General features: G+C 39.8%; 3 protein-coding genes across 4 annotated transcripts in view; 2 read left to right on the top strand and 1 right to left on the bottom strand.

The window, feature by feature from the left end:
* The window catches only part of LOC123983455 (zinc transporter ZIP11), a 75710-nt gene extending 54791 nt beyond the window's left edge, over positions 1 to 20919 (top strand). The window contains exons 3-6 of the mRNA XM_046069711.1: positions 13329 to 13416; positions 18107 to 18205; positions 18341 to 18499; positions 18648 to 20919. Coding sequence (XP_045925667.1) covers positions 13329 to 13416; positions 18107 to 18205; positions 18341 to 18499; positions 18648 to 18726 — 425 coding nt within the window. The 3' untranslated portion in view covers positions 18727 to 20919. The remainder of the gene's footprint in view (positions 1 to 13328; positions 13417 to 18106; positions 18206 to 18340; positions 18500 to 18647) is intronic.
* A 370-nt stretch (positions 20920 to 21289) lies between these two features.
* Positions 21290 to 23409, bottom strand: LOC123983127 (ankyrin repeat and SOCS box protein 12-like). 2 transcript variants are annotated; one of them, XM_046069259.1, is made up of 3 exons: positions 23286 to 23409; positions 21849 to 22616; positions 21290 to 21610 (listed from the first exon to the last, which is right to left on the bottom strand). In XM_046069259.1, the coding sequence occupies exons 2-3, from the start codon at positions 22609 to 22611 to the stop codon at positions 21459 to 21461; spliced, it is 915 nt and encodes a 304-aa protein (XP_045925215.1). In that variant the 5' UTR covers positions 22612 to 22616; positions 23286 to 23409; the 3' UTR covers positions 21290 to 21458. The 2 variants fall into 2 exon arrangements, with proteins under 2 accessions (XP_045925215.1, XP_045925214.1); XM_046069258.1 differs by having other exon boundaries at positions 21849 to 22619; positions 23286 to 23381.
* Positions 23410 to 27299: 3890 nt separating this feature from the next.
* pkd1b (polycystic kidney disease 1b) overlaps positions 27300 to 27659 on the top strand; it is a 58954-nt gene continuing 58594 nt past the window's right edge. Inside the window, exon 1 of the mRNA XM_046069278.1 lies at positions 27300 to 27535. Coding sequence (XP_045925234.1) covers positions 27463 to 27535 — 73 coding nt within the window. The 5' untranslated portion in view covers positions 27300 to 27462. The remainder of the gene's footprint in view (positions 27536 to 27659) is intronic.

The following is a 27659-nucleotide window of genomic DNA, read 5'->3' as shown; positions in this document are numbered from 1 at the left end:
TGACCCTGGGTTCCTCCTAATGCAAGACAATGCTAGACCTCATGTGGCTGGAGTGTGTCAACAGTTCCTGCAAGAGGAAGGCATTGATGCTATGGAATGGCCCGCCCGTTCCCCAGACCTGAATCCAATTGAGCACATCTGTGACATCATGTCTCGCTCCATCCACCAACGTCACGTTGCACCACAGACAGTCCAGGAGTTGGCGGATGCTTTAGTCCAGGTCTGGGAGGAGATCCCTCAGGAGACCATCCGCCACCTCATCAGGAGCATGCCCAGGCGTTGTAGGGAGGTCATACAGGCACGTGGAGGCCACACTCTCTACTGAGCCTCATTTTGACTTGTTTTAAGGACATTAAATCAAAGTTGGATCAGCCTGTAGTGTGGTTTTCCACTTTGATTTTGAGTGTGACTCCAAATCCAGACCTCCATGGGTTGATAAATTTGATTTCCATTGATAATTTTTGTGTGATTTTGTTGTCAGCACATTCAACTATGTAAAGAAAGGAGTATTTAATGAGATTATTTCATTCATTCAGATCTAGGATGTGTTATTTTAGTGTTCCCTTTATTTTTTTGAGCAGTGTGTGTGTATGTATGTATATATATATATATATAAAAAACTAATACACATTGGCAATATATAACTGTGTAGTCAGAATTGAAAGCGTCTGGTCTGTTGTTCATTGAATGGTGTGTTGTGAAGAAATGTTGGCATCATCTGCTGGCACAACATGTTACATCATGTGATGTACATGTAACGAGTTGCATATGTACAGCACTGTCCTGTCATTCTATTCACTCCATGGGCGAGTGGGCTATATATAACCTTCATCCACGCTTCAACACTTGCTACACAGTCAGGCAATGCTGTGTTTGAAAACAGGCTGCACTTTCAACACTCACATGAATGGCCTTACCAATATGGTATTATGGAGGATACAAATCCTCTTAAGATGATTTAAGAACAATACAGAATGGCAATAATAAGAAAGGGAAACTCCGGTTATATAGTCTACCTCTAGAAGCAAGATTGATCAGTGCCATGAAGGACAGGCCTGTCTATAACCTTTCGTAGACTGTAGTCCACCTGACCCACACGCTCAAATCATGCAACTACGAGTTACACCACAGGAACTGAAGCAGCAACTGCGTTCAAGATCTGAGTTCAGTCTGATTTTCTACTCCGATATTTTAAGTGACAAAAATATTCACATTGGGAAATATGCTGAAAATTACACTGCACAGCAGCAGCTTTGAATAAACATTATTCTACACTGCTGCAGTCACGCTGTCTGTTATCGCCTACTCTAAAAGTGGCCTGGTGGTGATGAAGGATCACATTAGAGCATACAGGGTATATATCCTTGCAGAAATAACACTATAATCATTTAAATGTTTTTCAGTGAAAATGAGAATAATAATGTAAAAATGATCATTCCCTCCAATATTGCCAATCATATCGCACTTGCAATATAAAATACAAAATAATAGCAATTAGATATTTTTTCAAAGTCGTGCAAGCCCTATAATGCAGCAATGACTAAAACCAGTGATGAACATGCTGCGATAAACCTACTGCAATAAGTTTTTCCTAATCTTTGTTTCGTGTGCTATGAAAGATATTGAGGTCGAAATTAGAAGCAATGCATTTTCAGTAGTTTGTTACATAGCACTTCTGTTGATTTCAGTTTGTATTGCTGCAGTTTCATTTTGCTTTTCTGATCAGGCAAATAAAGTCAGGTATGATTTCACGATGCTTTGTGAGGTTTGATTTGATGTGGAAATATAGAACGCATCATGTGCAGAGCATTGAGCTATGGCCAGTTAATGATATGCTCACGTCAAATTAATAAGAAAATGCAGTTTCATCTTTTTACACGTTGATTCCCATTCATTCTATCAGTAACAACAGCAACATTTTCATACTGTGGAGTGACTGCTGCAGGAAGTGCGATTAAAAAGCAAATTAGGGAGGAGAGTAAATGGTAATGGCTGTGTTACCGGCAATTACTCAACTAAATATGAAATTTAATGTGAAATGTCAGTTCATAAATGAGTAAATCCGTTTACTGGTCACTGCGTAGACCTCGTAATTGTAACTTGTGCATGCAAAATGTGCTCCTATACAAAAACGCTTACGTACAGATATCCATGCACATGCAGATATAATCAGGCACACGTTCACATCAACCACACGTATGCACAGAACCACGTATTTGTAGGTGGAGATATTCACCCACAGAGATCTCCTGTGAGACTGTTAATCAAAAAGACCTCCCACAGTCTCTACTCCCAAACAGAGAAACAAAACACATTAACCACACATTAAGTCGTGATTGAAGTTGTGTGATTGACCAAGTATCTAAGGTGCATACAGATCTGATAAGTTGAGCCCAATCACTGCATTCGTCTGTGATTCATTTGTGACTGTGTGCAGGGCCAGCTTGGAAGAAGAGAACAAACTCATAAGGGTAAAGGTGGCAATAAGATCTTTAGTAGTGAAAAAAGTAGGACTCAGATACTTTACGTTAAGTAAATGTAGCAATACAACTATTTAAAAATACAGTTACAAGTAAAATATTGGATAATTCACTTTGAGCTAGACAGCAACACTCACAACTCTGCTGCTGCTACAGCTAACATTACAACAACAGCAGGGCTTGGCGAACTATAAACTAAGCTGTATGTCCGTGGGCAAGTCATTTAATGTTACCTGACTGACACACACATCCCGCCGGCACTGCTGGATAGTGTTGTATGGCTCGTCCATTATTTTTAATGCAAATTTCTTCCCTGCAACACCGGCACGTGTGGAGGAACGGACCGCGGTGAAGTTAGTTTCAAGTTGGATTGTAGTTTTACGTTGGACATTCAATAGATGTCTAAATCCAATGTAACACTAACTTCACCATGGTGCAAAGCGCCGTTCCCCTTCCTACCTAAATATTACGGTAAAGTGTGGAATTTGTGAGGACGACAACGAAATAAACGATAGAGAATAATTGTAAATAAGCGTTTTTCTATCGTCAAACGAAGATATTGTCATATCGCACAGCCCTAGTCCCCACCATATATCCTACACTGTGAGCATGAATGTTATCAAGTCAGGTGTCTTTCTCCAGATTAACCTATTACTAGCGCACAAGGTATTGCTATATTGCAAAATAAGATGTTGAGCACAAAGAGTGAAATGATTTACACTGAAATGAAATTCAAGGAAGCACTTACCAGCACAAAAGCTGTAAGCCATGCAGTCTAGGATTCGTAATGAAACATGATCGAAATGATCAATGGGAGTGTTTTATAAAGGCTGCTGTTCAACATTACAACTGATTTGCACAAAAGTCATAGTTAATATATCAAGGGATTTCATCTCCATTCAAGCTGAGGGAAGGAAAGCTGAGTGATAATAATGTTTTTGGGATTATTGTAGTGCTAAACAGGGCCTCATCTTTTCTTTGCACAGTTAAGCCAGGAATCCACTGACTCCGGCTATGGCGCGTTGCGGCTGCGCCACGTTTTCAATCCGTCCTCAGTCAAAGTCCACTGGAAGCATCTCAGAAGCGTTTCAGCAGCGGAGCGTGCAGCCTGTCCCACAATATTGACTTGTTATTAATTGGTCCTTTTTGTGCTTGGACTACCTTCTTCACAGGTCTCTGTGACCCCGTTTCATTCCGTCAACTTCAGGCTGCCTATCCCACAACGAGCCTTTCAGAAGAGCGTTTTGCCTACCTGATTTTGCTGACATGTTTAGATTTTGTTGATTTGGTAATCAGTGTTTGCATTCTGTGCTTCTACTATGATTAAGTAGGCTACGTAGTTAAATTATTTCTTTTTGTGTCCGTTTTAACCGTGTTTATTGTTGTTTTATGATCGGGAGTCTCCACAGAGTGTTTTATTTATCAGTGGATTTTAGGGGTTAGTGTTCCTGAACAACAGCAACATCTGCATACAACATGGAACAGAATCCAGGCCTGAGTACAGGTTATATTTGCACTCCTTGTTTAAGTTACATAGTCAAATTGTCTACCGCCCCCCGACTGAGCGTTTTCTGCAACATCTTTAGCTGTTTGAGGAACCTTATGGATCTTTTTTGTGTCAGATCTGGGCCCATTTTTATCAGTGCCTCATAATAACTCCAAGGGATCATGCTGAAAGTTAACCTAAGATTAAAAATATCCCCACAGACATGAGTCATTTACGAAGCCTTACATTTACCAATAAGCCATTTTCATTAGGCTGGAAAGAGAGAGAGATAGATAGTCTTTATTGTCCACAGGGGAAATCTGTCTTCACAGTCTGTACATAAGTAAACACTGGTAAGCCGCTTGCATGGTTTAAACAATCAATTTATATAATTGCAAATCTAATCAACCTACTCTGATTCAGCTGCATGACTTTAATCACTTTACAGTGCCTATATTAGTACACAGTACTCCTACATAAGTGACTCCTGGTAACTTATGTGCCTTTACAGATGGGGAGAATTATAGCTGTAATATCACTCAGAGTTGGGAAATACACTGTGACAGTATAAGCATATCTCTTAAATATAGCTCTCTCTGTACATTTTAACAAATTAATTAATTATTTTTTCAATAAATAAACCCACTGTTTGCATCAATGCAGCTTGCAATTCCACATCTTGATGCTGTGCGGTGGTATTTTCCCCTGTCACTGTGAGGTTGTAGAGACCTCCGTTTTGTGAGAACATGTGCTCTCTCTTGCATCCTGCCCAAGGCCCGTCAATAAATGATTTCACTTTTGCCAGAATGATGTCTTTTAATAGGCACATAGTGATCAATCAGCATCTCTCCTGTGTGCATGTCTCTACTTGAACGCTATCCCCTGATTAGGACACCTCTGGAGCTCTCCTAAATATTGACCGAGACAGGTGAAATTTAAGAAAGTTCTCCTCATAAAAGCAGGACCTATTTCCTCCTCTGAGACACACGATGAATATGTTCCTAGACCTTCCTCACTGTCCGACCATCTAAACTGCTCGTGCATGTGTACAGGTATGTGTTTAGTAATGCACTCTAGAGGCTGTAAAAGCTTCATGAGTTTGTGTGTGTGTGTTCACATAATCGCCAGACTTGACTCTTTACTTAGAATCTAGTAAAAGGATTAACTTCTCTAGCTAAGGGAATATGCTGTTCAAATAGCATATTCATAATAAACCTATACTTTTTCTGAAATAGACATTTGGTGGGAGCTATACTCTTGTATTCTTGTGTAATGTGTAATTTTACAGCCCCAAAAAGCATTAAGAGAGAGCTATTTGGCTCCGTCGAAGTGCTTCATCACACAGTGATCATTTTACAATCAATTTAATCAGCCTCAAACACTGGGGACCTTGCGTCCTCCCTTTTAGTGGCTCAGCTCTATGAAAACCCCATTTTGTGATTCAGGCTGATGAAAGACATCTATTTTACACAAAATCTTTATTTGGTTTTAATACTGATATTTAACAGTAATCTGTTATTCAACATTATTCAGTGCTGATATGCAGCACATTCAGTGAAGGCTTTTTTCCCGGGTGTGGGTGTGGGGGGGGGGTGATTAAGTGCACTTATTTTGTGTCGCCTAACAGTCCCAGTGGGGATGGAAGCCCTCACCCTGGTGTTGTTAGTACATTGCTCTTCCCCTTGAACAGCACACACAGCAGCTGCATAATAACATGTACCGATCTTTAAAGACGCTCTGAGTGTTTTGTGACATTGCAGGAACAAAGCCGTGACAGAAGTCTGGCGACGGTCCATCAAACTGAGCAGGAGACTGATGGCCGTCTGTTCCCCCCACAATTAGGGTTGATCCCTGTTAGTGTGATGGATGGAGCAAGGTCGTTGACAGCGACTGCTCGCAGCTGGTCTAAGCAGAATAAGAGAGGAACAGGAAACTAAGAAAATTTAAGGAAATAGATTGTTATAATTTTTTATATCCTTGTCCTGGTTAGCTTGACTGGGCAATTTATTGTTATCTTTTTCAAAGTAACTTTCCTGGACTTTTACTCAACTAGTTTTTGCTAACCAGCTGCTAACTTGTTGTGAATAATGCTAATCGTTGTCTGTAAATACTGAGTTGTAAGAACTTACCAAGGAATAATCAGTCTGTTAATTGGTCAGGTGGTTGTTTTCTCAGCAATTTAAATCAGACTAGTGCTAAAAAATAGTCGATTAATTGATCAGCTGCCAAAAAAAGTATTGGCAACTATTTGCTGAAATTGTTATGCAAAAATGTCAAACATTCCCTGGTTCCAGCTTTTGAGGCTTGAGGATTTACTGCTTCTTTCAGTCATATGTGATTAAAAAAAAATAATTTATTACCTTAACTTCAGGTTAAATTCATTTCCCCTTTTTAACAGAAACACTTTTCTCACTCATTAATTGCAAACGCTTCTACTTTGCTGTTCTTTCAACTGCAGTAAAGCTACTATCAATGAAAGTCAACCTTTTCTGCAGACGTTTTGAATTAAAAGGTAAGGGTTATGATCTTTAAGCTACTAGAAGGCTCTTTTTTCAAACGTTAACAAGTGTTTCAATAATACTAACGTAACACTGAACAAAAATTTGTAACCGAGAAAAGAATTTCTGTTACAAAGAGACACTCAGGGCAGCAGAGTGGTGAGTGTAACATGACTCTGTTGTTGTAGTGAATGAATGACATTATCCTGAATTTCTCATAACAGCAGTTAAACATGGACGCAGTTTTGAATTTGCAGTAACAACAAACTGCATCAGGATAAAATTTGGAAGGTCATCAGAAAAAAGCAGACGTCTTGCTAAAATGTTACAAATATATACTTTTTAATACTTAAAATGGGAGTAAATAGGAACAAAGCCTGATTCAAATACAGGCCCTAGAGTTGATGCAAATTTACAAAATGCCAAGTCATTGGGAGTTAAGTGAATTTTGTAGAAGATTTTTCAATCAGGGCCATCACGGCCAAAGCAGAAACACACAATGTAGAATATGTTTTCACTACAAATGTCTTTTGGAGTCACTGTAAATAGTGATGAGTAACCACTAATTACATTTCTTTAGATGTTGCAGTATTGCACGCCATTAACTCATGGTTTTCATCAAGTAAATTGTTAGGGTTTTTTGATCTAGCAGATTACTGTACATTGTGAAATGTCACCCTCGCTGTCCCTGATGATGGGAGGGTGAAAAAGCAGAAGCATAAAGAGCGATGAGAGGAGACTTTGATGTGGTCTAAAGAAACATATCACCCCAAAACAAAGTAAATGAACGTAAAACCTCGCAGTTCTGTGGTAGAAAAAAAGAGGGAGCCGAGAAGGCGGCCCAGTAATGGCAGGCTCGGAGGAGAGGAGATTAAAGGAAAGTGCAATGGAAATGGCTGCTGTGACAATGGGCTGTCAGCAGCAGTATTGTCAGACTCGCTTAAAAGAGCATAAAACATTAAGTAGGAAGTGGATAGGACCAGCTTCTCTGTACACGCAGACACACACACACACTATTGTGTTGAGAAAGAAACACATAGAAAGGCAAGTGCATACATTTTTGACCAAAATCAGTCTGACTTGTCTCCAGGGAGTGGGAAAAAAACACTCAAAAAGATATACACAGGTGACGGTATAAAACATCTCTCATTTCTGCTCTGACTCACACTTTCAGGAATCATCTCAGCCAGTCTTCACTGTTTGCCAGTGACACTAGTTCATGCTCTCCTCTACAAGAGTTTCTTCAGATTTTTGTGTGCCTTTGAAAATCCCTCTGACACAGTAGCAACATTTCAGGACTTAACACATCTTAACTCATACCACGTTAACGCATTCGGGTGAGAAATTAATGGGGAAAAACAACATAAAGTGCCTCAGTAAGGTGCAGGCTTGTAGAGGTGTCAAAGTGCACCGGAGCATAATGAAAACTGATTCGTTGATTTAACTCCCGTCAAACATAAGGCAGTCTGTTTTCAGACTGAAAACAATTCTGCGGTGGGGGGTGTTGTGTTCAGGCACTGATGAGACCTCATTCAAATCAATGAGAGGGCTCCATTTTTTTCACACTATGCTAAAATGTGTCCTAAGACTCTACCACCGTGCTAGCAGCTCTATAAATGATACTCTCTAATGCAAAATGAAAATGTAGACCTGACAACAGACCTCAACGAAAAGCCAGGGGATGCCCAAAGTAAATACAATTCATCCTGACAGGAACTTGAGTTTCTGTAGAGAAGTAAAAACTTTGGTAAGTGGATTGAATACAATGTAATGTGATGGAAAGACTTCCTCCAACCATTCACTCATAAGGGACGGGAACAAATACAGAGAAATGATTCTGGTATTTTTGGACACTGACAACACTCTGAAGTTCCATCACTGTTGCATCAAATGTGAATTTTGAGTTCTTGGCTCTGGAACCAAGGCACGCTCTCTGCTGCAGGTGAGCAGCTGTTGTCTGACAACCCGTATCCAAAAAGAGCAGATGTTGCAACTTTTTTTGTTATGGACTGAACTTTCCCACAGGTCCAAGAGAGTACCATCAGTGATGTTGCTTACGTTCAGAGGATAATGTCATTTATATTAATTGTGTGATACCATTTTCTCACCAATCATTTAATGTGTCCGTATTTGGAATTTAGAGACAAGGTACAAAGGAGGAAAATTCATCTTTGTAGTCTTGTGTCTTTTCAATCAATTCAAATTTTAAAAACCTCTGCTCCTATCTAGCTTGTGTCAAACGCAAAAAAAAACACTAAATCTCTCTGAACTAATGTTTTATTCAAAACCTGTCGATGGGTTTTCAGTGCAGATAGTTTCTACTGGCCCCATGGCATTTCAGACAGTCCCAGAGGATTGATATGAATAGTAAAGAGGACCCACAGTGTGCTTTTGTTCATAATGGCACTACAGTAAGTCTGCCTTTACTGGGCAGGTGGGAATTTGATTAGAACAAATGTGCATTGTTATCAGAGGTAATGACAGGTGTTAGATTATGATAAAGTGGCCTATCCAGCTGCAGGGACATCAGTATACCTAAAAAATCTCTTGCCTTTATGTGGTCTTTCCACAGTTTCATCTCTCTTTTCCTTCCTCTTATTTATCTCGTTCTCTGATGACGTTATTTTTCTTTGTCACTTGTTTTTTGTTTAAGGCAGTATAGCTTGATGTAAGGTATTACTACTGCCAAGTGAGAGCAAGAGAAACAGAAAGATAATACATTGGAAGGGTACGCTGGAGTGGGAAAGGGGTTGAAAGAGATCAGTTGTTCTTGCATACAAGAGAACAGATAATTAGTACTACTATTAAAGCCTGACTTTTAATTTTGTGCTTATGACACTGACTCCATTCGCAACGTTTAATCAAAACTAAAAGTCTACAGTTACCCCGTGTTCTGTGAGGCTGTAAAAAGGCTTTCATACTGTCAAAACAGTTGTTGCCAGTGTAAATGTGGCGGCAGCATGGTGAGGGATCACCTATGTTAATGATTCTTGTCTGCATTGTTCCACTTTTCCAGCTGCCCGCTATAGCTTGCCGTGCCACCACAGGAACCAAGGGAATAGATTGACATTTTGGGAAAGCATGCTTGTGCACTTTCTTGCCAAGAGTTAGATCAGATGATTGACACCACTTTAAGCTGCAGCAGGTTAGCTTAGCTTAGTTTAGCACGGTGACTGGAAACTGAAGGAAACAGCTAGCTTGGCTCTGTTAACAAAGTCTATCACCACCTCTAAAGCTCAGTAATTAACATGTTATATCTCACTGGTTTCATTGGTACAAACATCCATCTGTAGAAACCACACATTGTGGTTTTACAAGGGTTTATGTGCTGGATTATTTCTTGGCTGCGTCCAGTGCCATTCTGCAGTTTCCACTGGTTGCCTGGCAACTTCATGGTGACTATCTAACCTATCAATTATCTCATCTAACTTTTGCCAAGACAGTAAATAAGGGCATTTCCCCATCATCCCCTAAATTTTTGCTAAAACCCTGAATGTAGTCTAGAAAATTGTGATACCTAGTGATGCATCACGCAGGATGGCTGTGGCTCAGGAGGAAGAGTGGGTTGGCCGTTAATCGGAAGGTCGGCGGTTCAATACCCGGCTGCATGTCGAAGTGTCCTTGGGCAAGATACTGAACGCCGAATTGCCCCTGGCTGCTGTTCCACCAGTGTAGGCTCAGCTCACTTAAGCTCAGTGTATGAATGTGTGAATGGTGTGAAAAGTGCTTTGAGTGGTCGGAAAGGCGCTATACAAATATGGAACATTTACATTTGCATTAACTGCTTGCTGTCTGGAAGAATCTTAATGCTCACTTAGCACCAAACACAATTGCTGAACAGAAGAAAGTGGAGAAGCATCTTTACATAAGTGATTAGCATTAGTCAGGCAAAAATGGCCTGACTATGGAGATGGCCATGTTCTTGCATAAATAGAAAGCTTTTAGCATTTAGCCCTCTCACAGTAGGACATTTTAGGTGTAAGCTTTAGGCTACCTGTGGGCACAACTCCTTGAACTTCTTTTATCTTGTTTTTCAATGCTAGCAATGCAATCAAGTCAGGAAATTGGCATGTTTTCGCATTGCAATAACCTGCTGTTGCTGGCATAAAAGGAGACGACTGCTTGTCAGTATATGTAAGTAGTCGTAATAATGTTTCTCTGCCTTTTTATTGTGAAAGACAAAATAGCCTATATAACTGACTGACACATGCACATGACCCCCCCCCCCACACACACACACACACACACACACACTCACACACTTATCAAACACATGAATACACTCATAGATATATCCCACACTGTGACCTTTTCACTTTCAATTTGAATGGTGTGTACTGTAAGTGTGCATGACAGGCATTTCAATGAGACAAATGGGACATCAGAGGAGAGCGAAGCTGCTCAGAGCGTGCAAAGAGGGAATGGACAAGGGGTAAAAAAACACACCTGTAGAAATCCCTCTTTATAGCTTTCCTGTTGTAGTACTCTTCATAGTCACAGTTGGAGAACTTTACAGTAAAAGGGTAGACTTCATCTCTCACATTTACTCTGAGTTATGGATCAGTAGTTTATCAAATGTGTTTCATTCTGTGGAGTCCACGTTCCACAAGGGTTGCCTCTGCAGATATGGTTAGAGAGAGAAGAAACCTCAGGTTTCATCAGTAGAAACCTGACTATAATAATAATAATAATAACTTTATTTGTATAGCACAAGTTACAAAGTGCTGTACAGTAAAACAAACATGATCCATAAGTAAAAATATAAATGAATTAAAATAAATAAAAAATAAACAATAAAATCAGCATTAGATAATACAATAACAGCAAGTATATAATGTTCATAAAAACGGCAAGCGATAAAAGTGAGACTTGTGAAGAGATTTAAAAGAGGCCACTGAGTTTGCCTGTCTGAGATCTCCGGGCAGGGAGTTCCACAACTGAGGGGCCCGAAAGGCTCGGTCACCTTTAGGGACAAGGCAAGACTTAGGAACTATTAGTAGAGCCTTGCCAGAGGATCTCAAGCAACGGTCTGGCTTGTAGGGAGTTAACAAATCACAGATGTAGGCAGGAGCCTGGCCATTCAGGGCCTTAAAAACAAGTAGTAAAATCTTAAAATCAATTTTAAAACTCACAGGTAACCAGTGAAGTGCAGCTAGGATTTGTGTGATGTGGTCACTCCTCTCAGTGCGAGCTAAAAGCCTGGCTGCAGCATTTTGACTATATAATTTTGAGGAGGAAGAAGGAGGAAGAGGAGGAAGGCAAATGAGAAATGGAGAAGGGCAGCAGAACATCCGGACCAAAATTGTCATTAAACATTGATATACTCCACACAGCACAATGCCTGAGTAGGCATTCGCATGTTTCTTTTGCATTCCAAACGCACAACCATAAAAACACCAAGGACAAGTCGTGATCCTGTGGTGCTACCTGCCAAGTGAGAAACTATTGGTGGCTTCATACTATGACGTAGGCAATCACCATGATAGCATCCAAAGGCAGATTTCAAACAGTGTCAAAAATGATATTTTATCAAGACAAAATATTGAGAATTTGTGTACTTCACTTCATCTAGACAACAGATATGTCTGTGAGATGTAATTTCCTTTTACAATGATTGATTGCTGAAAGTTGAAAGACTGATGTTTAAAGATGCTCTATTTTTATTGTCTGCAATAGTTTACATGATGAAGAATTCAAAATTACTGTCAAAAATTCTTTTTTGAGATCCAATTCTGAGATTTACCACACTACATCTACAATGATCAGCCATAACATTATGACCACTGACAGGTGAATAACACTGATTATCTCGTTACCATGGCACCTGTCAGTGGGTTTGGATATATTTGGCAGCAACGTGGGGGGCAAAGGCTGGCCCGTGTGGTCTGGCCCAGCAGACGAGCTACTGTTGGTCAAATTGCTGAAAAAGTTAATGCTGGTTCTGATAGAAAGGTGTCAGAACACAAAGTGCATCGCATGGGGCTGCATAGCCGCAGACCAGTCAGGGTGCCTATGCTGACCCCTGTCCACTACCGAAAGAGCCCACAATGGGCACGTGAGCATCAGAACTCTTAGATCACATGGATGGCCAGGTGCGTGTGCGCCTCTTACCTAGATAACACATGTCAACAGGATGCACTATGGGAAGAAGGCAAGGCTATATCGCTCTCAAAGGTAGACAAAAGAGACAAGCAATAGAGGTCTCAGAAGGTCCCAAAGGACAGAGCAACAGGCTGACTTTGTCTGTGGAAGTGAGTCCCCCGGGCAGGTATGCGCCTCTTCTTCTGCCTTCCAGAATGGAAAATAAATTAAAATAGCTGCAAATGCATACGGACTGCTACAAGACCATGTACACCTTTTCATGAAAACGGTATTGCCTGAAGGCAGTGGCCTCTTTCAGAAGGATATTCTCCCTGCCGCAAAGCAAAAATGGTTCAGGAATGGTCTGAGGAACACAGCAATAAGTTCAAGTTGTTGACTAGGCCTCCACATTTCCCAGATCTCAATCGAGCATCTGTGGGATGTGCTGGACAAACTAGTCCAATCCATGGATGCAACTTACAGGACTTAAAGGATCTGCTGGTAAGTTTTACAGTTTAAAAAAAAAACAGAGTGATGGACTTTATTACTTTAATTCCTGCCAGCTCAAAGCATCTGAACATTTCAGGCAGAGCTGCCTGGCCCTTAAATATACAGTGCATTTATTGGAGTAGAGATTCCCACAGACTGTTGCTGAAAAGTGTTCTGTTTGAGAGAACAAGCCATCTACACTGCCAATACTGTCCCTTCCTCTTAAAATGTTGCTTTTTCCATGTAGTGCTTCAAGTCAAAGGACAAATCACTACACTACAAGGATCGATTGACTGTGTTTTTTATCTGCAGAGGGTTTGGCTGTGGGGGTTGGATTCGGAGCCATTGGAAAGACTTCATCTGCTACTTTTGAAAGAGCCAGGTAAGATTGAAATGAAACACGCATACAGTAAATAAGTGCTAATGCATACCTAATTTATTGATGGCCCTGGCAATTTCAGTAATTCCTGTTGTTATCAGTGCCAGTTTAAGAGCCCAGTGAATGTGAACAGTAGGGAAACTGTACAGCGTCGCAGGTGGAGACGAAATTATGGATCCCACCAGGATGATCTGTTTAAGCACTGATTGGTTTACCAAACTTGGAACAGTTGGTAGCCATGTGATTCTGTTTTTTTATTTATTTATTTATTTTTTTTAATATGAGCCTTGACATGGTTACCTTTAGGTAAGGTTTATGTGTTTCAGGTCCTGGTAAGAATGTGGTCAGGTTCTACACCTGTGCCCGTAACTATGCTGCTGTTGCGTGCTTCTGACATCTAGTGGTTACATTATAGTACTGCAGAGAGCAGTGGCGTTTAGGCAGCAGATGCAGTGTCCGTCAGTACATCTTGAGCTCTGTTAAACCATTTAAGAGGATCAAAGTGAACATACAGTAATTATCTCTTGAGCAACGAGAAACATAGCAAAAAAGGGGTAACACTTACTAATATAGCCTGTGATTTACAGTATCATTTGATTTGTTTTCCTAATAAACTCCCAGTGATCCATGTGCAGATATTTATAATGTAATCAATAAATTTAATTATTATATAAAAGGGCTGTGAAAATGAATAATTGATTGGATGTTGGGTGATGAAGAGTGAAGAGTATTTTTCCATGTGAGTCAATTTTTTGTGTGTGTGTGTGTAGGGCTGGGCAATAAAACAATAATGATAATTATCTCGATGTAATTTTCCTCAATGACAATATAACAAATGTTCAATATATCATCAATCAATTTTTGATTTTATTCTTTGAATCACAAACTAATTAGCACTTAATTTTTCTATTAAGAAATTTATTTTGTTGCCTGTCAATGATGATACCATGCTTTTATTGTAAACTGAAAAGCAATTCAGAGTACTTGTCAAGTTCCACTAGCCTCTCTGCAATGACTGGTCCATTTCTGTTTTGCTGTTGCTGCTGTTCTGCTATTCTGTGTCATGAAGTGTCCACTATCACTATCTTTGGCTTCACTAAATCTGAAGAAGTCTACTGAAACTGGCTCTGTAATCTCAGCATTTCCAATATAGCTATAAATTCATATGAAAGACAGAGTGTATGACATAGTCCATCACATTCAACGTCAAAATATCAAGATGAAGGAAGATCCTTGCTGGTTATAGGTTTGTGGCAGCAGCACAAGCAAATATTATTCAGGAGAGTGAAAGATACTTTTGAACCAAGTTGGCCAAATACCAATTTCAGAAATTGGTCATAAGAATAACAGGCCTACATCCATGCTAGAGGTTCTGTGTGGCTGTACTTAAGCACAGAGGTGCTCTGAGCTAAATGCTAATGTCACCACGCTAACATGCTCACAGTGAAAATGCTAACATTTAGTTGTTTGACAGGTATAATGTTCACTACCTTCACCATCTTATGCAGTCTATGCATCTTAGTTTAGCATGTTAGAATGCTAACATTTGCTAATTAGCACTAAACCTTAAAGTACAGCTGAGGCTAATGGGAATTTCATTAGATTCATCCTCTGGGCACCATGGATATCTGTACCAAATGTCATGGCAATCCATCGAATAGTTGAGATGTTTCAGTCAATTCAAGCTTTTGTATACAGTTGATGATGGCAACTTTGGAGAACTAGCAAGAGACAAGTAGTATTAAGGTTGCCAACTGTCCCGTATTAGCCGGGATGTCCCTTATATTAGGCCTAAATGATTTGTCCCTCTCTTGTCCCGTTTTTTGACTACTATGCTGACATAACCACTGACTGATACAACAGCAACAGCAGCAGATCACTGACACTTGACAAGGGTCACCGACACCTGTCATCATCCAATCACAGCCGTCCCTCACGCGCCTCAGTATACGTTATATGACAAAATGAAGCCTCGTACGTGTATCACGCTGTCAAACATGGACCGACTGTCTTGTTAAGCTAAACAGTGCGTTGTTTCATGACTCAAATGTTGTGCAGAACAAAAGCTGAGATGATCACAATGAATGTTTTTGGACCAAAGTCTGTGCGGGATATCTAATGATCTATCCCTGTCTGAAGGTGAGCCTGTGTTGTACTCTGTTGCCACCGACGCCTCAAACAAGGCAAACAGGAAAATGTTTCCAGTATGAGATATTTTTATGTTTGATGGAGTGCAGTGTAAGTTACTTGACTTTTATGAAGATAGTGATGAAACTGCAAATGGTATTCATCAAGTTTTGAACTGCCTGAAAAAGCATGAAATGGAAATAAAACACATCACAAGTAGCTATGTTCTTTTTAGTTTGTCATACGTACTTGAAGGGGATAACCTTTTGTAACCTACAGTGTCACAAGTGTTTTGTATTAGACAAATAGTAAAGTTAACAGGTAGCGGTTTAATTAAAGAATTGTGTTAAAGGTACCTGCTGTAAATAAACTATTATTAAACCTACCAAGTATTTAATCAAGAGATTAGCTATCATTATGAAAAATTGCTTAAAACAATACTGTGTTTTTGTGTCACATTTTTATTGATTGCTTTCAAGATGTAAAAAGAATTTCAACAAATCGAACAAAATGTGCTTCTAACTTCTCATTCCAGCTTTAAGGTTTAGTGTGTTTTTAAGTTAAGGTGAGAATATGAGCACAGATGGAAATTTTGCCCATTGCAGTTGTGCTGTGTGCTGCTGACATCTAGTGGTTACAGACAGAGTTGGCAGTTGTTTGGCTGGAGAGCCCTGTCTAAACAAAACAGGTGTCACTGTGGTATTTTACCATTTTACTACTCAGATCAATCAATTTTTGTCAATTTGTGTCTCTGCGGAGTATGCTGCTTAAGCACAACGCCACCAGACTGAGCCTGTCTAAGGTGACTTCATTTCATTTTTAAATACTAATCTTTTATATTTTATTGGAAATTTGGTGTAAGCTTATTCCTGTGAAATACCACAAGGGTAATTTTCTGACGGCCTTATGGCTTCATAAGCATAGATCCATCAGATTTTGTTACGAAAGGTGCGATTTTGTCTTGAAATCTGTGCTGTCAAGTCTGAGAAATGACTCTTAAACATAATTAAAAGTAACTTAGTAACTGTTGAAAACATAGTCTCAACTACTTTACATCTATGGAAACAATGCTCTTTCTGCTCAGCCAAACACTGAAGTAACAGGTTAAACATCTGGTTGTCTTTGTAGTGCAGACGACAACGCACAACGATCACATCATTATCATTGAAGAGATACCGCAGTTTTTAGGTAGCTCTTGTATTTCTCCAGAAGAGGGTTGAGCTGCTTGCATGGCTCTGGACACATCTGCCCCCTGTACACAAGCCTGATGTAACAAGTACTCCTCAGGTCCCAGACCGTGACAGTGGAGTGGATTGTTGAAATTTATGAAAGCACATTTTGTTCCCACATCACATGTTGGTCAAGTATTGAAGGGAACATCATAGTTTTTCCTAAATTCTTCCATAATGAAATTGAAGATATTTATTTCAAATACTAAAACATTAATTAAATGTTCCTTCCTGCTGTAATTAAATGAGTCAGTTTAAAACTATGACTACAATAGGTAACCTCAATACCCCTCACAAAGATCCCCTTGTTAGCTTTCTCCTTTGCAAACGCCCTCTGCAACATTTCAGCTGTGCCTGTGATTTGGTGGAATACAAGAAAATGAAGTTGAACATTTCACTTTGAACAAAACTACTGTACAACACTTCTGTTTTATACTGTATTCCCATTATATTAATTTCTCTGATATGATCAGATTGTGTTTTGATTTTCTGAAGGGTTGAATCTGACTTAACAAGACTTAGGAGTCTACAACTGCTCTGTGAAGCTGTACTTTGGCACAGCAGTGCTCGGGGCTACTGTAAATGCTAACATGCTCACAATGACAAAGCTAACACGATGATGATGTCTAGTTTAGATGTCAGTTTAGTGTGTTATATGCTAACATTTTCTAATTAGCGCTAAACCCAAAGTACAGCTGTGACTGATGGGATTGTTGAAGGCATTTGGTCCTGGACCTGAATTTTTCAATTGTCCACTGAAGTCTGTACACAATATATTAGCATTTTGTGCTTTGATTACATTTACATATCTGTTCATTAATAAATTTTCTTCCTACAAAACTTTGGTTCCTGACCAAATACCTGAACAACTAATGACATTCCCATCAGCCTCAGCTGTACTTTGTGTATATGGCTAAGTTAGCATGCTTACAAGCTAAACTTGGATGGTAAACATGGTCGAATATACAGCTGCTTAATGTCAGCGTGTTAGTGTTGTCAGTCTGAGCACTTTCACTCAAAGCTTGCCGAGCTTAGCCTCACAGAGCCGATAGCATGGCTCAAGATTCTTAGATTCTCTTGTTTATGGTTTCAGGGACAGTCTGTATTTGTTTTTACTTTTAAATTTCATTAATATGCAGAGGCAAACTAAGCTAGATGCAAACAGAGTAATGTGTGCGGCACTGCACCCTGTCGGTTAGTAATTAAACTATATCACAAAATACCCTAGCACTAAACCATACAATAGGACCTTAAGAGTTAGGTTCTTAATATTTATCAGAAAGAGGTATGGTCTGACTGTTTTATTTATTTTGTTTGTTTTGTTTTTGTCCTCTCAGAAATTTGGCCATCGGTATTGGCATCCAGAATTTCCCAGAAGGCTTGGCAGTGAGCCTGCCACTCCGGGGTTCAGGGGTCTCGACATGGAAAGCCTTCTGGTAAGTGTGTCTGTATCTAAAGACTTTTAGACAGTAAAATAGTTACACTGTACACAAGCTTGGGCTGAGTACAGATACAATACTTTCAATATAAATGTGGACACTGTAACTTGACTTTTGCTGTTTCCCCGTCAGGTATGGCCAGCTAAGCGGCATGGTAGAGCCCATCGCTGGGTTGCTGGGCGCCTTTGCGGTTGTCTTGGCAGAACCTCTGTTGCCATATGCATTGGCGTTCGCTGCCGGGGCTATGGTTTACGTGGTGGTGGATGACATCATACCAGAGGCTCAAGTCAGGTGAGAAGGAAAAGGAGGAATTAAGGTAGAACTGTGGAGGGGTTGATGGCAATTTTCAGAGCAGCTAGATTAAAGAGTGAAACACAAGTCTTTGAGCGTCTGTCTCTAACTAATCTCCCATTTCTTTACTCTAACTTGGCGCCACCAGTGGAAACGGGAAGCTGGCATCCTGGACATCCATCTTGGGCTTCGTAGTGATGATGTCACTAGACGTAGGGCTGGGCTAAGGTCACCGCGACAACTGGCAGCATGTCAACAGAAGCCTCAATGACCATGATGTCATCACAGTGCTGCTGACCTCAGTTTTGTTTTTAAAAGGGACCAAATTAAGTGTTTTATTCTGAAACACTGTCTATTTAGTTTGAATTGTCTCTACTTGAAATTCAGCATTGATAACAGAATCACAGAACTATTTTGTGAAACACGTTGTGAGGATGGCTCTACTTGAATAGTTATCTTGCATTTATTTTCATGCTAGCAGTCAATTCCTGAGAGCAGCTGTCATTTTTTTCATGTCATTTAGGAATGAATTTATAAATATTTAATGAATATTCTCCTGATTCCAGAGCTTGTGTGAATGTTTTGCTGAGGGGATATGGCTTTTTGATATTTCAAAACTATTATTTCAAAACAAAAGTTTAACAATGAATGAATGAATGAATGTTATTTTCTATTAGTTTACTTCTTCCAGTTTTTTGTATTTCCTCATAATGGCAAGATTAGATTTAGCTTGACTCCTGCTGTATCGTCGTCACTGCGAAGAAAAAACAGCAAGGTACAATGTGATTATGGTGTACTGAAACATGAAATTCCAAAAGACTTTTTGTTTGTGTCTACGCAATTGTGACTTTTACGAAGTTCACTTTTTGGACTCAATTTGTGGACAATTCAGACATTATTACCACATAATTTACTTTATCCTCTTCCATAACAAACTCATATAAATGACACACTCTCCTTTTAAACCAAGTGTAGTGCCTTTTTCACGGCTTCTGTCATCTGAAGAATCATGTGTTGTGGTCCATGTCTAATTATTTAAAGGCTGATGAAGTTACCACTGAATAGTGTGAAGTATTTATATAATTAAACAACAGAGTAATTCTCTGTATGTTTTTTTATCCATCTGCCTTTTCTAGAGAGACACAATTCTGACGTTCATTTCATGCCAGAGTTAACAGATCCTACGAAACCTAAAAATAAGCTCCTGTGGTTTTCTTTGTCTCTGGTTGCTGCGTGTAGCTTTGAGCTGGTATGTATGAAACTTCTAAGGAATAGTCTTAAACTTTGACTAATGAGTCAAAAGAACTCTTGGTAAAAGTAAAAGTAGGCCTCAGAAGTTTGAATAAATAAGCAAAGTCTTAATGTGATTGTACGTGCTGAATGCAGTGACTTCTAAAATTTTTTTTTTTTTAAATATTAGTCTACCCAAAATACCCTCCATCAAGCACTGAATCAACCAATATCCGAACCTCAAACGCTTCATGCACACCAAGTCATGTTGACACTTGCATGCATCAGTTTATTGAGACATGCAAGAGTAAAGCTTATGTAGCTAATGCTGACAATATCAATATGTATTTTGGATAATACTCATAAAATCTTAAAAAAACCTCTGTGTAGATTCTATAAAATGTTTGTACGTGAATCAAATACATGTTTGTTTGTTCGTTGCCGTTTTAGTTGGTTGTGCTAGCAGCATGGCGCTGCTGATGGCGATCGGCCGGTTGATTCTCCACTTTGGTCCTGGCTGAAATATCTCAACAACTGACCATGAAATTTTGTGCAGATGTTCGTGGCCCCTAGAGCAGGGCTTTTCAAACTCAGACTGGGGGCCTCCCATCAGACAAACCTTTGACCAAGGTGCCTTAGTTTACTTGTTTAGTTGTGCTCAATACCTGGAGGCCTATGGGATCACGATAATGTTATTTGATTCCATAGACACTCAACAATGGGGCCAAGACAGCCTAATACTGCTGTTTGACATAACTTGAGACTACACCAAATACATAACAAACAGGTCTGTCCTAAGGCATTTATTAGAGTCTGATTCTGATAAAGTGAGGAAGACGGTAGAATTCCCCATAACTCCTGTATCTCTGAACTTTCTTTAATTAAATCACACACATTTAGGCTCTGTGATCTCCTTTTGAAAGCTATTAATAAAGTAATAAGTAATGTGTTTTTTTGTGTACTTCCATTCAATGAGCCTCCCCTGAAACAGTTTGGCCTCCTATTTTGAAAACGATTAATCGCATTATGCGTAAATTTGAATAACGAATTCTAAAGTAGTGTGTTGCGCAATTTTAATTTAAATGTACTGCTATATACACAAAACTGTAGTAACATTTACTTACTTACTGTCTTTTCAACTAACTTGAATTCTTTCATAATATATACATTATAAATGTGGTTAATGTGAACATTCAGTACAATCACTTTTTTTGTGTGGTAGGTGAGGTTAAGTGTGTATCACTCCCAACTGAACACTTGGGAAGGTTTAGGGAGGAATAAGAGCAAAATATTTTTGTTCTAATTATAATTTCTGCACATGTAAGACCAACTTAAATCTATTAATATAATATTAATATGTACTGACCTCGATTCGTTTTAAGGCTTTGTGCATGCATTTTAATGGACAGAGGCAAGCTTGTTGGTTTCACAGGACAAACAGCTCTTTCAAAAAAAGGAACTAACTTGCGATGAACATGTGACAAAGAACTGTACAAGAAGCCGTTTCCATAGAGAAGTCTTCCAACAGCTACAGGGTAGGTACTAATAATAAAACCTAAGTGCACACCACTGATCCACATATTTAATGTTTTGAGTTAACAATCAGGCTTAACAGAGCAGCACATGAACAGACAGAAGTGATAAAAGGTAGCTCATAATCTACAAATAAAACAAAAAGCTTTAGCCTAAATAAAAATACATGTACATAATGTGCCTTCAGCTCACATAGCTACAGGACAGTGACTGGGACAGGCTTGTGTTGCAGGAAGTTAATGAGACTTGTTGGCATTTCCAGCTGGTCGATACAGTGGATCTTGTTGATCTTTTTGAGGTATCTTCGGACGGTGAGTCGGCACTGTGAAGTCAAGGCCTTTGGATTTCCTAAAGACAGGAAAAGAGTTACCACTGGGATACCACAAATTAATATAATTAACTGTCTCTTATTTTATTTCAGTGCATCCCTTTAACAAGATACACACATCTTGTTAGCTAAAGGAAGTATGCAATGGCTTTTAGTCTTACTTTGTTGAAATCCATCATATTGCAGGAGCAGGGTACCACACAGGAAGGTTAAAGATCATGCATATAAAATGTGTAATTATGCACAGCCACTCAATACCTCTTTCCTGCAAAAGCAGCTCCACAGCCTCATTCTGCTTCGTGGACTTCTCGATGATCAGCGTAGGGAGGTAGACGTTTGCACCAAAGTCGATCAGAAGCTGGATGTACTCCACGCCGCAGCCATGCCTGAGGCACATCTCCAGCACTGTTTTGGGCTGCTTGATGGAACTCAGCAGGTTTGCATCTGTGCAGTTATAATCTGGGTCTGCCCCATAGAGGAGCAGTAGTTTGAAACATTCCATGTGTCCGTAAACGGCAGCAAGGTACAGCGGCCCGCTGGATACCCTTGCGCTGGAAGTCCACAGCAGGACTTTGGAGCGAGAGTTCACCTCGGCGCCGTGTTTAAGCAGTACCTTTAATATCTCCGCATCTCCCTCCCGAGCAGCAGTGAGGACAGGGGAGCAGTTGTTGGATGAGCTCCCGTTGGGGTTGGCACCAGCTCTGAGGAGCGCTAAGACACAGTCCAGGTATTTCCCACGAACGGCTGCGAAGAGAGGCGTCTGAGCCTTGACATCTACACAGTCCAACAGGGCACCGTGGGCTAGCAGGACCTGCAGACAGCTGAGGTGGCCTTTAGACACCGCAGCGTGTAGAGGCGTGCCTGCGATGCCCCAGCCACCTCTGCAGTTGATGACTTTCTTATAGATTTCTTGGCAGAGCATCTCATCAAGGAGTCTGTCATCGTTTTGTAACACTGCTTGTCTGAGCTGGGAAATTTCACAACTACTTTCTTCTTCTGCAGATGTCCTTAGTTGAAGCATAGAACCTGCTGAAAAACGTGAACAAAGACAAAGTGATCTGTGGAACTGTCACTAGACAACTTATAGGCGGTGCAAAGATGCTCTCTATAGGCACAGATGAGAAAGCGTCAGGACGTTGCATGCGCTGCATCACCTCTATAGACCCACCCCAAACTCCCTTCAAAATGTTTCACAATTTAATGGCTTGTCGACTAAAATACACAACCAGAAGGTCACAACTTTATCTCGATTATAAATAATTAAGGTCTTCTGGCCAATTAGGCCTACAAAAAACCCCTATGATACATGATGATGCATAACTAAAGTACAATAACCCCCTAACGCGGTGTTGTTTTCTGACATAAGGATGGTGAAATAAAACGTTTTTTAACTGCGACTTGGTGTAACGCGACTGAATGAATGGCAAACTTATAACTGGCTAAAAATGTTATTTAATTTACTGACTCTCCGTTCAACACACAGTAACGTAGCGTCAAGTATCAGGCTAATATAACGTTAACGTTACGCGCTCCTCAACAGGAACAATTTCGCCAATATTCAGCTAAAACAACCACCAGTTACATATTAAACTGCACATTTTGCGTTGCAAAGCCCGCGCTGCCTTGTTTTAAAATGAGTTGTGGCAACGTAAATAAGCTACACCGTTATGTTTTCTTCGGTTTATATTAGCCTACCTAAGAAATGTCACCATCAGCTGCCTTCTTCATCTTCCTGTTTGGTCGTCTTCTTCTTCGTGTTTGGGTGATGAACAGTTTCATGTCGCATTGCTGCCCTCTAGTGTTCCTAACTGCTACAACAACATGTAGCCCCGGACTTTATTGTTGCAGTTTGCCACTGGTAAATTTTTTCTGTGTGGTTTAGGCTTTATTTAATTTTACTTAATTAATTCAGGCGTCACACAGCTAATATGACTTTAATTTTGAGTGAGTTCAAAATGGAAGTTGTAAAGCAGGAATGATATCTAAGGTGGAATGTGATAGGGAAACACATTAGAAAATAATAAGGAATAAGAACAATTAATGTTATTAATTCATTGTTTAACAAGAATATAAGGAAACAGAATTACTGATATGCACATTTAATTATACTTTTATTGCATTCTTTAAATGTAAATTTAATTTGTGGCTCCCAATTTCAGCTGTTCAGTTGAAGGTGAAATGAGTGAGGAACATTTTATGCATAAGTCAGAGGTCAAATTAAATGCTAGCTCTGTATGCTGTCAAAGTTTTTAATAGATTTCTAGTAGCAGCATGGCTCTAAGAGTCTGTCAGTTGGTCAGTCCGCCACTTGAGTACAGACTGAAATATGTCAACTATTGACTAAACTGAAACAGAATTTGAACACAGAAGATGAATCCTACTCATGTTGGTGATCCCCTGATGTCACCCAGAGCTCTTGGTCTGATCTGCCTTCCATACTCAAATGCCGATCCACCAGTGGTAGATAGCAAACATTACCGAAACTATGTTGAATCAGCATTCTGCTCTCAGCGCTAATTTCATTGAATCAACATCAGACTCTGATGAATGTGACTTCAGTGGTATTTCAACAAATATTACTATTGAAACAACTGATAGCCTAACTAACAATCGACGTGACTTCAATGTGATTTCAACCGATATTAAAACACAGAAAAGAAACTATAATATATTAAAAATGTATAAATGACAACGGACAATTTAATCTAACTTTACAGATTCGCCAGTTTATTGTAGATGTAGACTGCCTGGCTGTGGTGGAATCCATTGACGTTTATAGTTAAACGTTATTTAAATTGTCTAACATTAAATGCAGTCATGGATTGAATCTGGAGGCTGAAAGTAGAAGACTGACAGATGTATCAAGTTTGCTGGCTTATTTAAAGTTAAATGTCAGGGGCGTTAGCTAGGTTCAGTTACGAGCATGAGAAAGGCGTGCATATATTTTGCAAACAACTCCAGACCTGAGCAAAGATAAAATACAGTTATTATCATGATTTACTGTCCTGCACAGGTTATGATCTTCTGGTGATAAAGTTAGCATTTATGCTAGAAAAGTAACTTATCCTATTACGATGGAGCTTGGATATTGTGCTATTAGTCAGTATAAAATGGTATTGAAACACTTGTATATAGTCTATGACTGCATGTATTGTTAGATAATGTCAATAAACAACAAATGTCTACAAATTTGGTACAATTTAACATTAGATAAATTAGTAGCATGCAGTTTCCTCTGCAGGATCACAGCTGCCTTGACTTCGAACTTCTGGATCAAAGCCTACACACTTACATGGTGGACCCATGACAGACCTGTGACCAGTCATAAATTAGCTGGCCACAGCCCTCTCCCACCTGAGGTCCTTGGGAATTTTACATGCAGACCTCTAACCACAAATTGTTATGACTGTGGACCGCCAGCAGCCACCATTGAAAGTCGAGTTGATTGGCTTTAGCCTCGCGCGTCTGCTGTCCAGCCTGGTGTCTGTGTGCAGATCACGTGTTGCAACGCACCAGAGGTCATGCTAAAAAGCTATTCAAATCCACAACTCGCTACAGGGTACCCCCTCTATCCGGGTCACATGGACTACGAAGTGTTGAGCTTTATTGTAGAGATCATAGAGAGCCAGCAGAGTATGTGCTGGACCAGGGGGTTGGGTACAAACAATTATCTCCAGAAACAACTGCCAGCAGAGATGGAGATTTAAACCAGTAGAGGAGTACGTGTAGGACACAGGGTTTCACGCTATAGAAACAACATACAGTATTTACTTGTACTAGTATTTATTGCTACTCTTACTGATATCTACTTGTAGATCTCTCTCTCCACAGCCTCTCTCTCTGTATTAAGGCTTTACTGATGCTTGGATGTTGTTCTTAAATGTGAGTCACTTTGGATAAGAATGTCTGCCAAATGAGGGTTGATTGTACAACAGCCTCCCTGGCTGAGCAGGGAGCAAGAACATTGAGGTGGACGTCCAGCCTGAGAATGATCCCTGGTTAAGGCTCTTCATCATAAGAATTACAGACGCCTTCCACTACTACTTCCCCAAGATGGATGAGCAGTCACCAGTTGGTTTGATCAATTGAGCAATATTTCACATTTAATTTCTCATTCATTATTAAATTGCTGCATTAAAAAAACATATAATAGCCAGTATAATGCCATACGTTTGTTGATTGAATAAGCAAGCAGTAAATAATTATGCTGCCTGCCACATGCACTGTATGGTTTTGACCTGGCTGACTTTAAAGAGAAAATAAGCTGCTATTTTCAGGCTTGTTTCTTTTGTGACTGCCCTCGGCATGTTTGCCTTGCTACTGCTCTGTTTTGTTTCTCCTGTCTGCCAGGGCTGGACCTGAAGGCAGCACAGTCAAGTGTTGTGGCTTTTACTGTTTTATTCAATACCCAGCCAGTACACCCCTCACATCACTGTGCAATTTTCTACAAATGTTTCATATGTTTCGTAAAAGAAAATGTAGAACTTCTTCCTCATTTGTTATCAATGAATTTACTTCATTTCAATTTACTTCTATTCATATGCAGGTTCTCTACCACTTTTGTCTAATTATAGGGTGTAGTCGTATCAGTGTATTTAATGTTCATGCCTGTAGGTAGGAAAATAATCTATTACACTCATGGTTCACAACCCCTTAAGGGGACATGAGATAGGATGTATTACATTCATTTTAGAAGTCTTTTTGTTGTTGTTGAAAAATGTTGTAAAAATGTTTTAAACTTATGTGTAAAATAAACAGTAAATAAACAGTTGTCTATTTTTAGTCATATCTTGTTAAAATTTTTTTTACTAGTTCTTTTTATGTTTTAAAAATGTATTATGTGACTCAGACACTTCTGTGATAAAAACACACAGGGAACTATTAAGTATTTAACAACATGGATTGTCATGAGGGGTAAATAGTAAAAGTCAGAAATGTAGTGCAGTGAACATACAACATAGTAATAAAATGGAAATGGTGAAAATCCCAAGTCGGCTAGTACTAGAGTATATGTACTGAATATTTTCACTGTTGGATTTGGCAGTCTGTTCAGTGTAACCTTGCTCCTGTGATGGGAAAAGTTCTGTCTCTCAAAGAGAAATACAATCGTATCCATAGCAATGGACTCACAATCGCCTGCTATGGTTGCCTTATCACTGCCCTCAGCTTTATCTGCTCCCTCTCCAGGCAACCCAGATGGCATCCTTTCTTTTAAAACTAGGTCTGTGTCTTTTGCGTGTGCGTCAAGGAGCCTTTGTTTGGTTAGTAATGAGGTCTTGGTGGACATGGGCACAGTGCAGGAAAAAGAATACAAAACAAAAAAAGGGTTTGGCAACACAGCAAAAAAAATACATACTGCTCCGGCTAAATACTTAAAGCATATTTAAATCAACAATTTGTAGGCAACAGTGATACTACAATGACTCTGCTCTCTGAGAGTTGTTTCTGTCAGGACCCTTTAGCTGCATCCTGCGTGAGTGGATCTGACTGAGGTTTTACAACATGGTAATGAGCAGCGCCGGCCTCCCCTGTCCACTCTCCTTCTATAGCTGTTGCCGAGAGACAAAGTAGAAGTCACCCAGGCGCCCAGAGAGAGTGGAGAAGAGGCCTTTAAAGCGACGACACCACCATAACTCATAGTGTGTTTGCAGGATGAGGGGAGAGGGTGGGGGGGGGGTGTTGTTGGAGGGAACTGAGAGCATGTGTAGAAGAGACAGAGTCGCGTTCAGAGGGACTGAAAAGAAGACAACATTTTCAACTTTTGCAAGAATCATCTCAACGATGGCAGTGCATTGATTTCAACAGTGCTCCTGTGGTGATTAGGCAGAGAGTGTTTTTTTTTTCTTAAGGAGGATATGATGTGCTCTACAAGATGACAGGTTCACTTCCATCACAAAAGCAGGCACTGTGGATTCTTAGTGTGGTTCTGATCACTGCAGCCGGAGGTGAGAAGCTTCATTTTGTACCGAATAAAAACATGATGGTCTGTTTTGGGTGATTCAGGTTTTGCTTCTCCTTCAGAGAGGTGAGGGTTCAGAGTTAACTACAGCGACCCTGGAGCTGGAGACT

Source organism: Micropterus dolomieu, linkage group LG14 (assembly GCF_021292245.1).
Source record: "Micropterus dolomieu isolate WLL.071019.BEF.003 ecotype Adirondacks linkage group LG14, ASM2129224v1, whole genome shotgun sequence".
In the NCBI taxonomy this organism is placed as follows: domain Eukaryota; kingdom Metazoa; phylum Chordata; class Actinopteri; order Centrarchiformes; family Centrarchidae; genus Micropterus; species Micropterus dolomieu.
The sequence above is the reverse complement of the archived record's forward strand: the minus strand, read 5'-3'. Positions and strand labels throughout refer to the sequence as shown.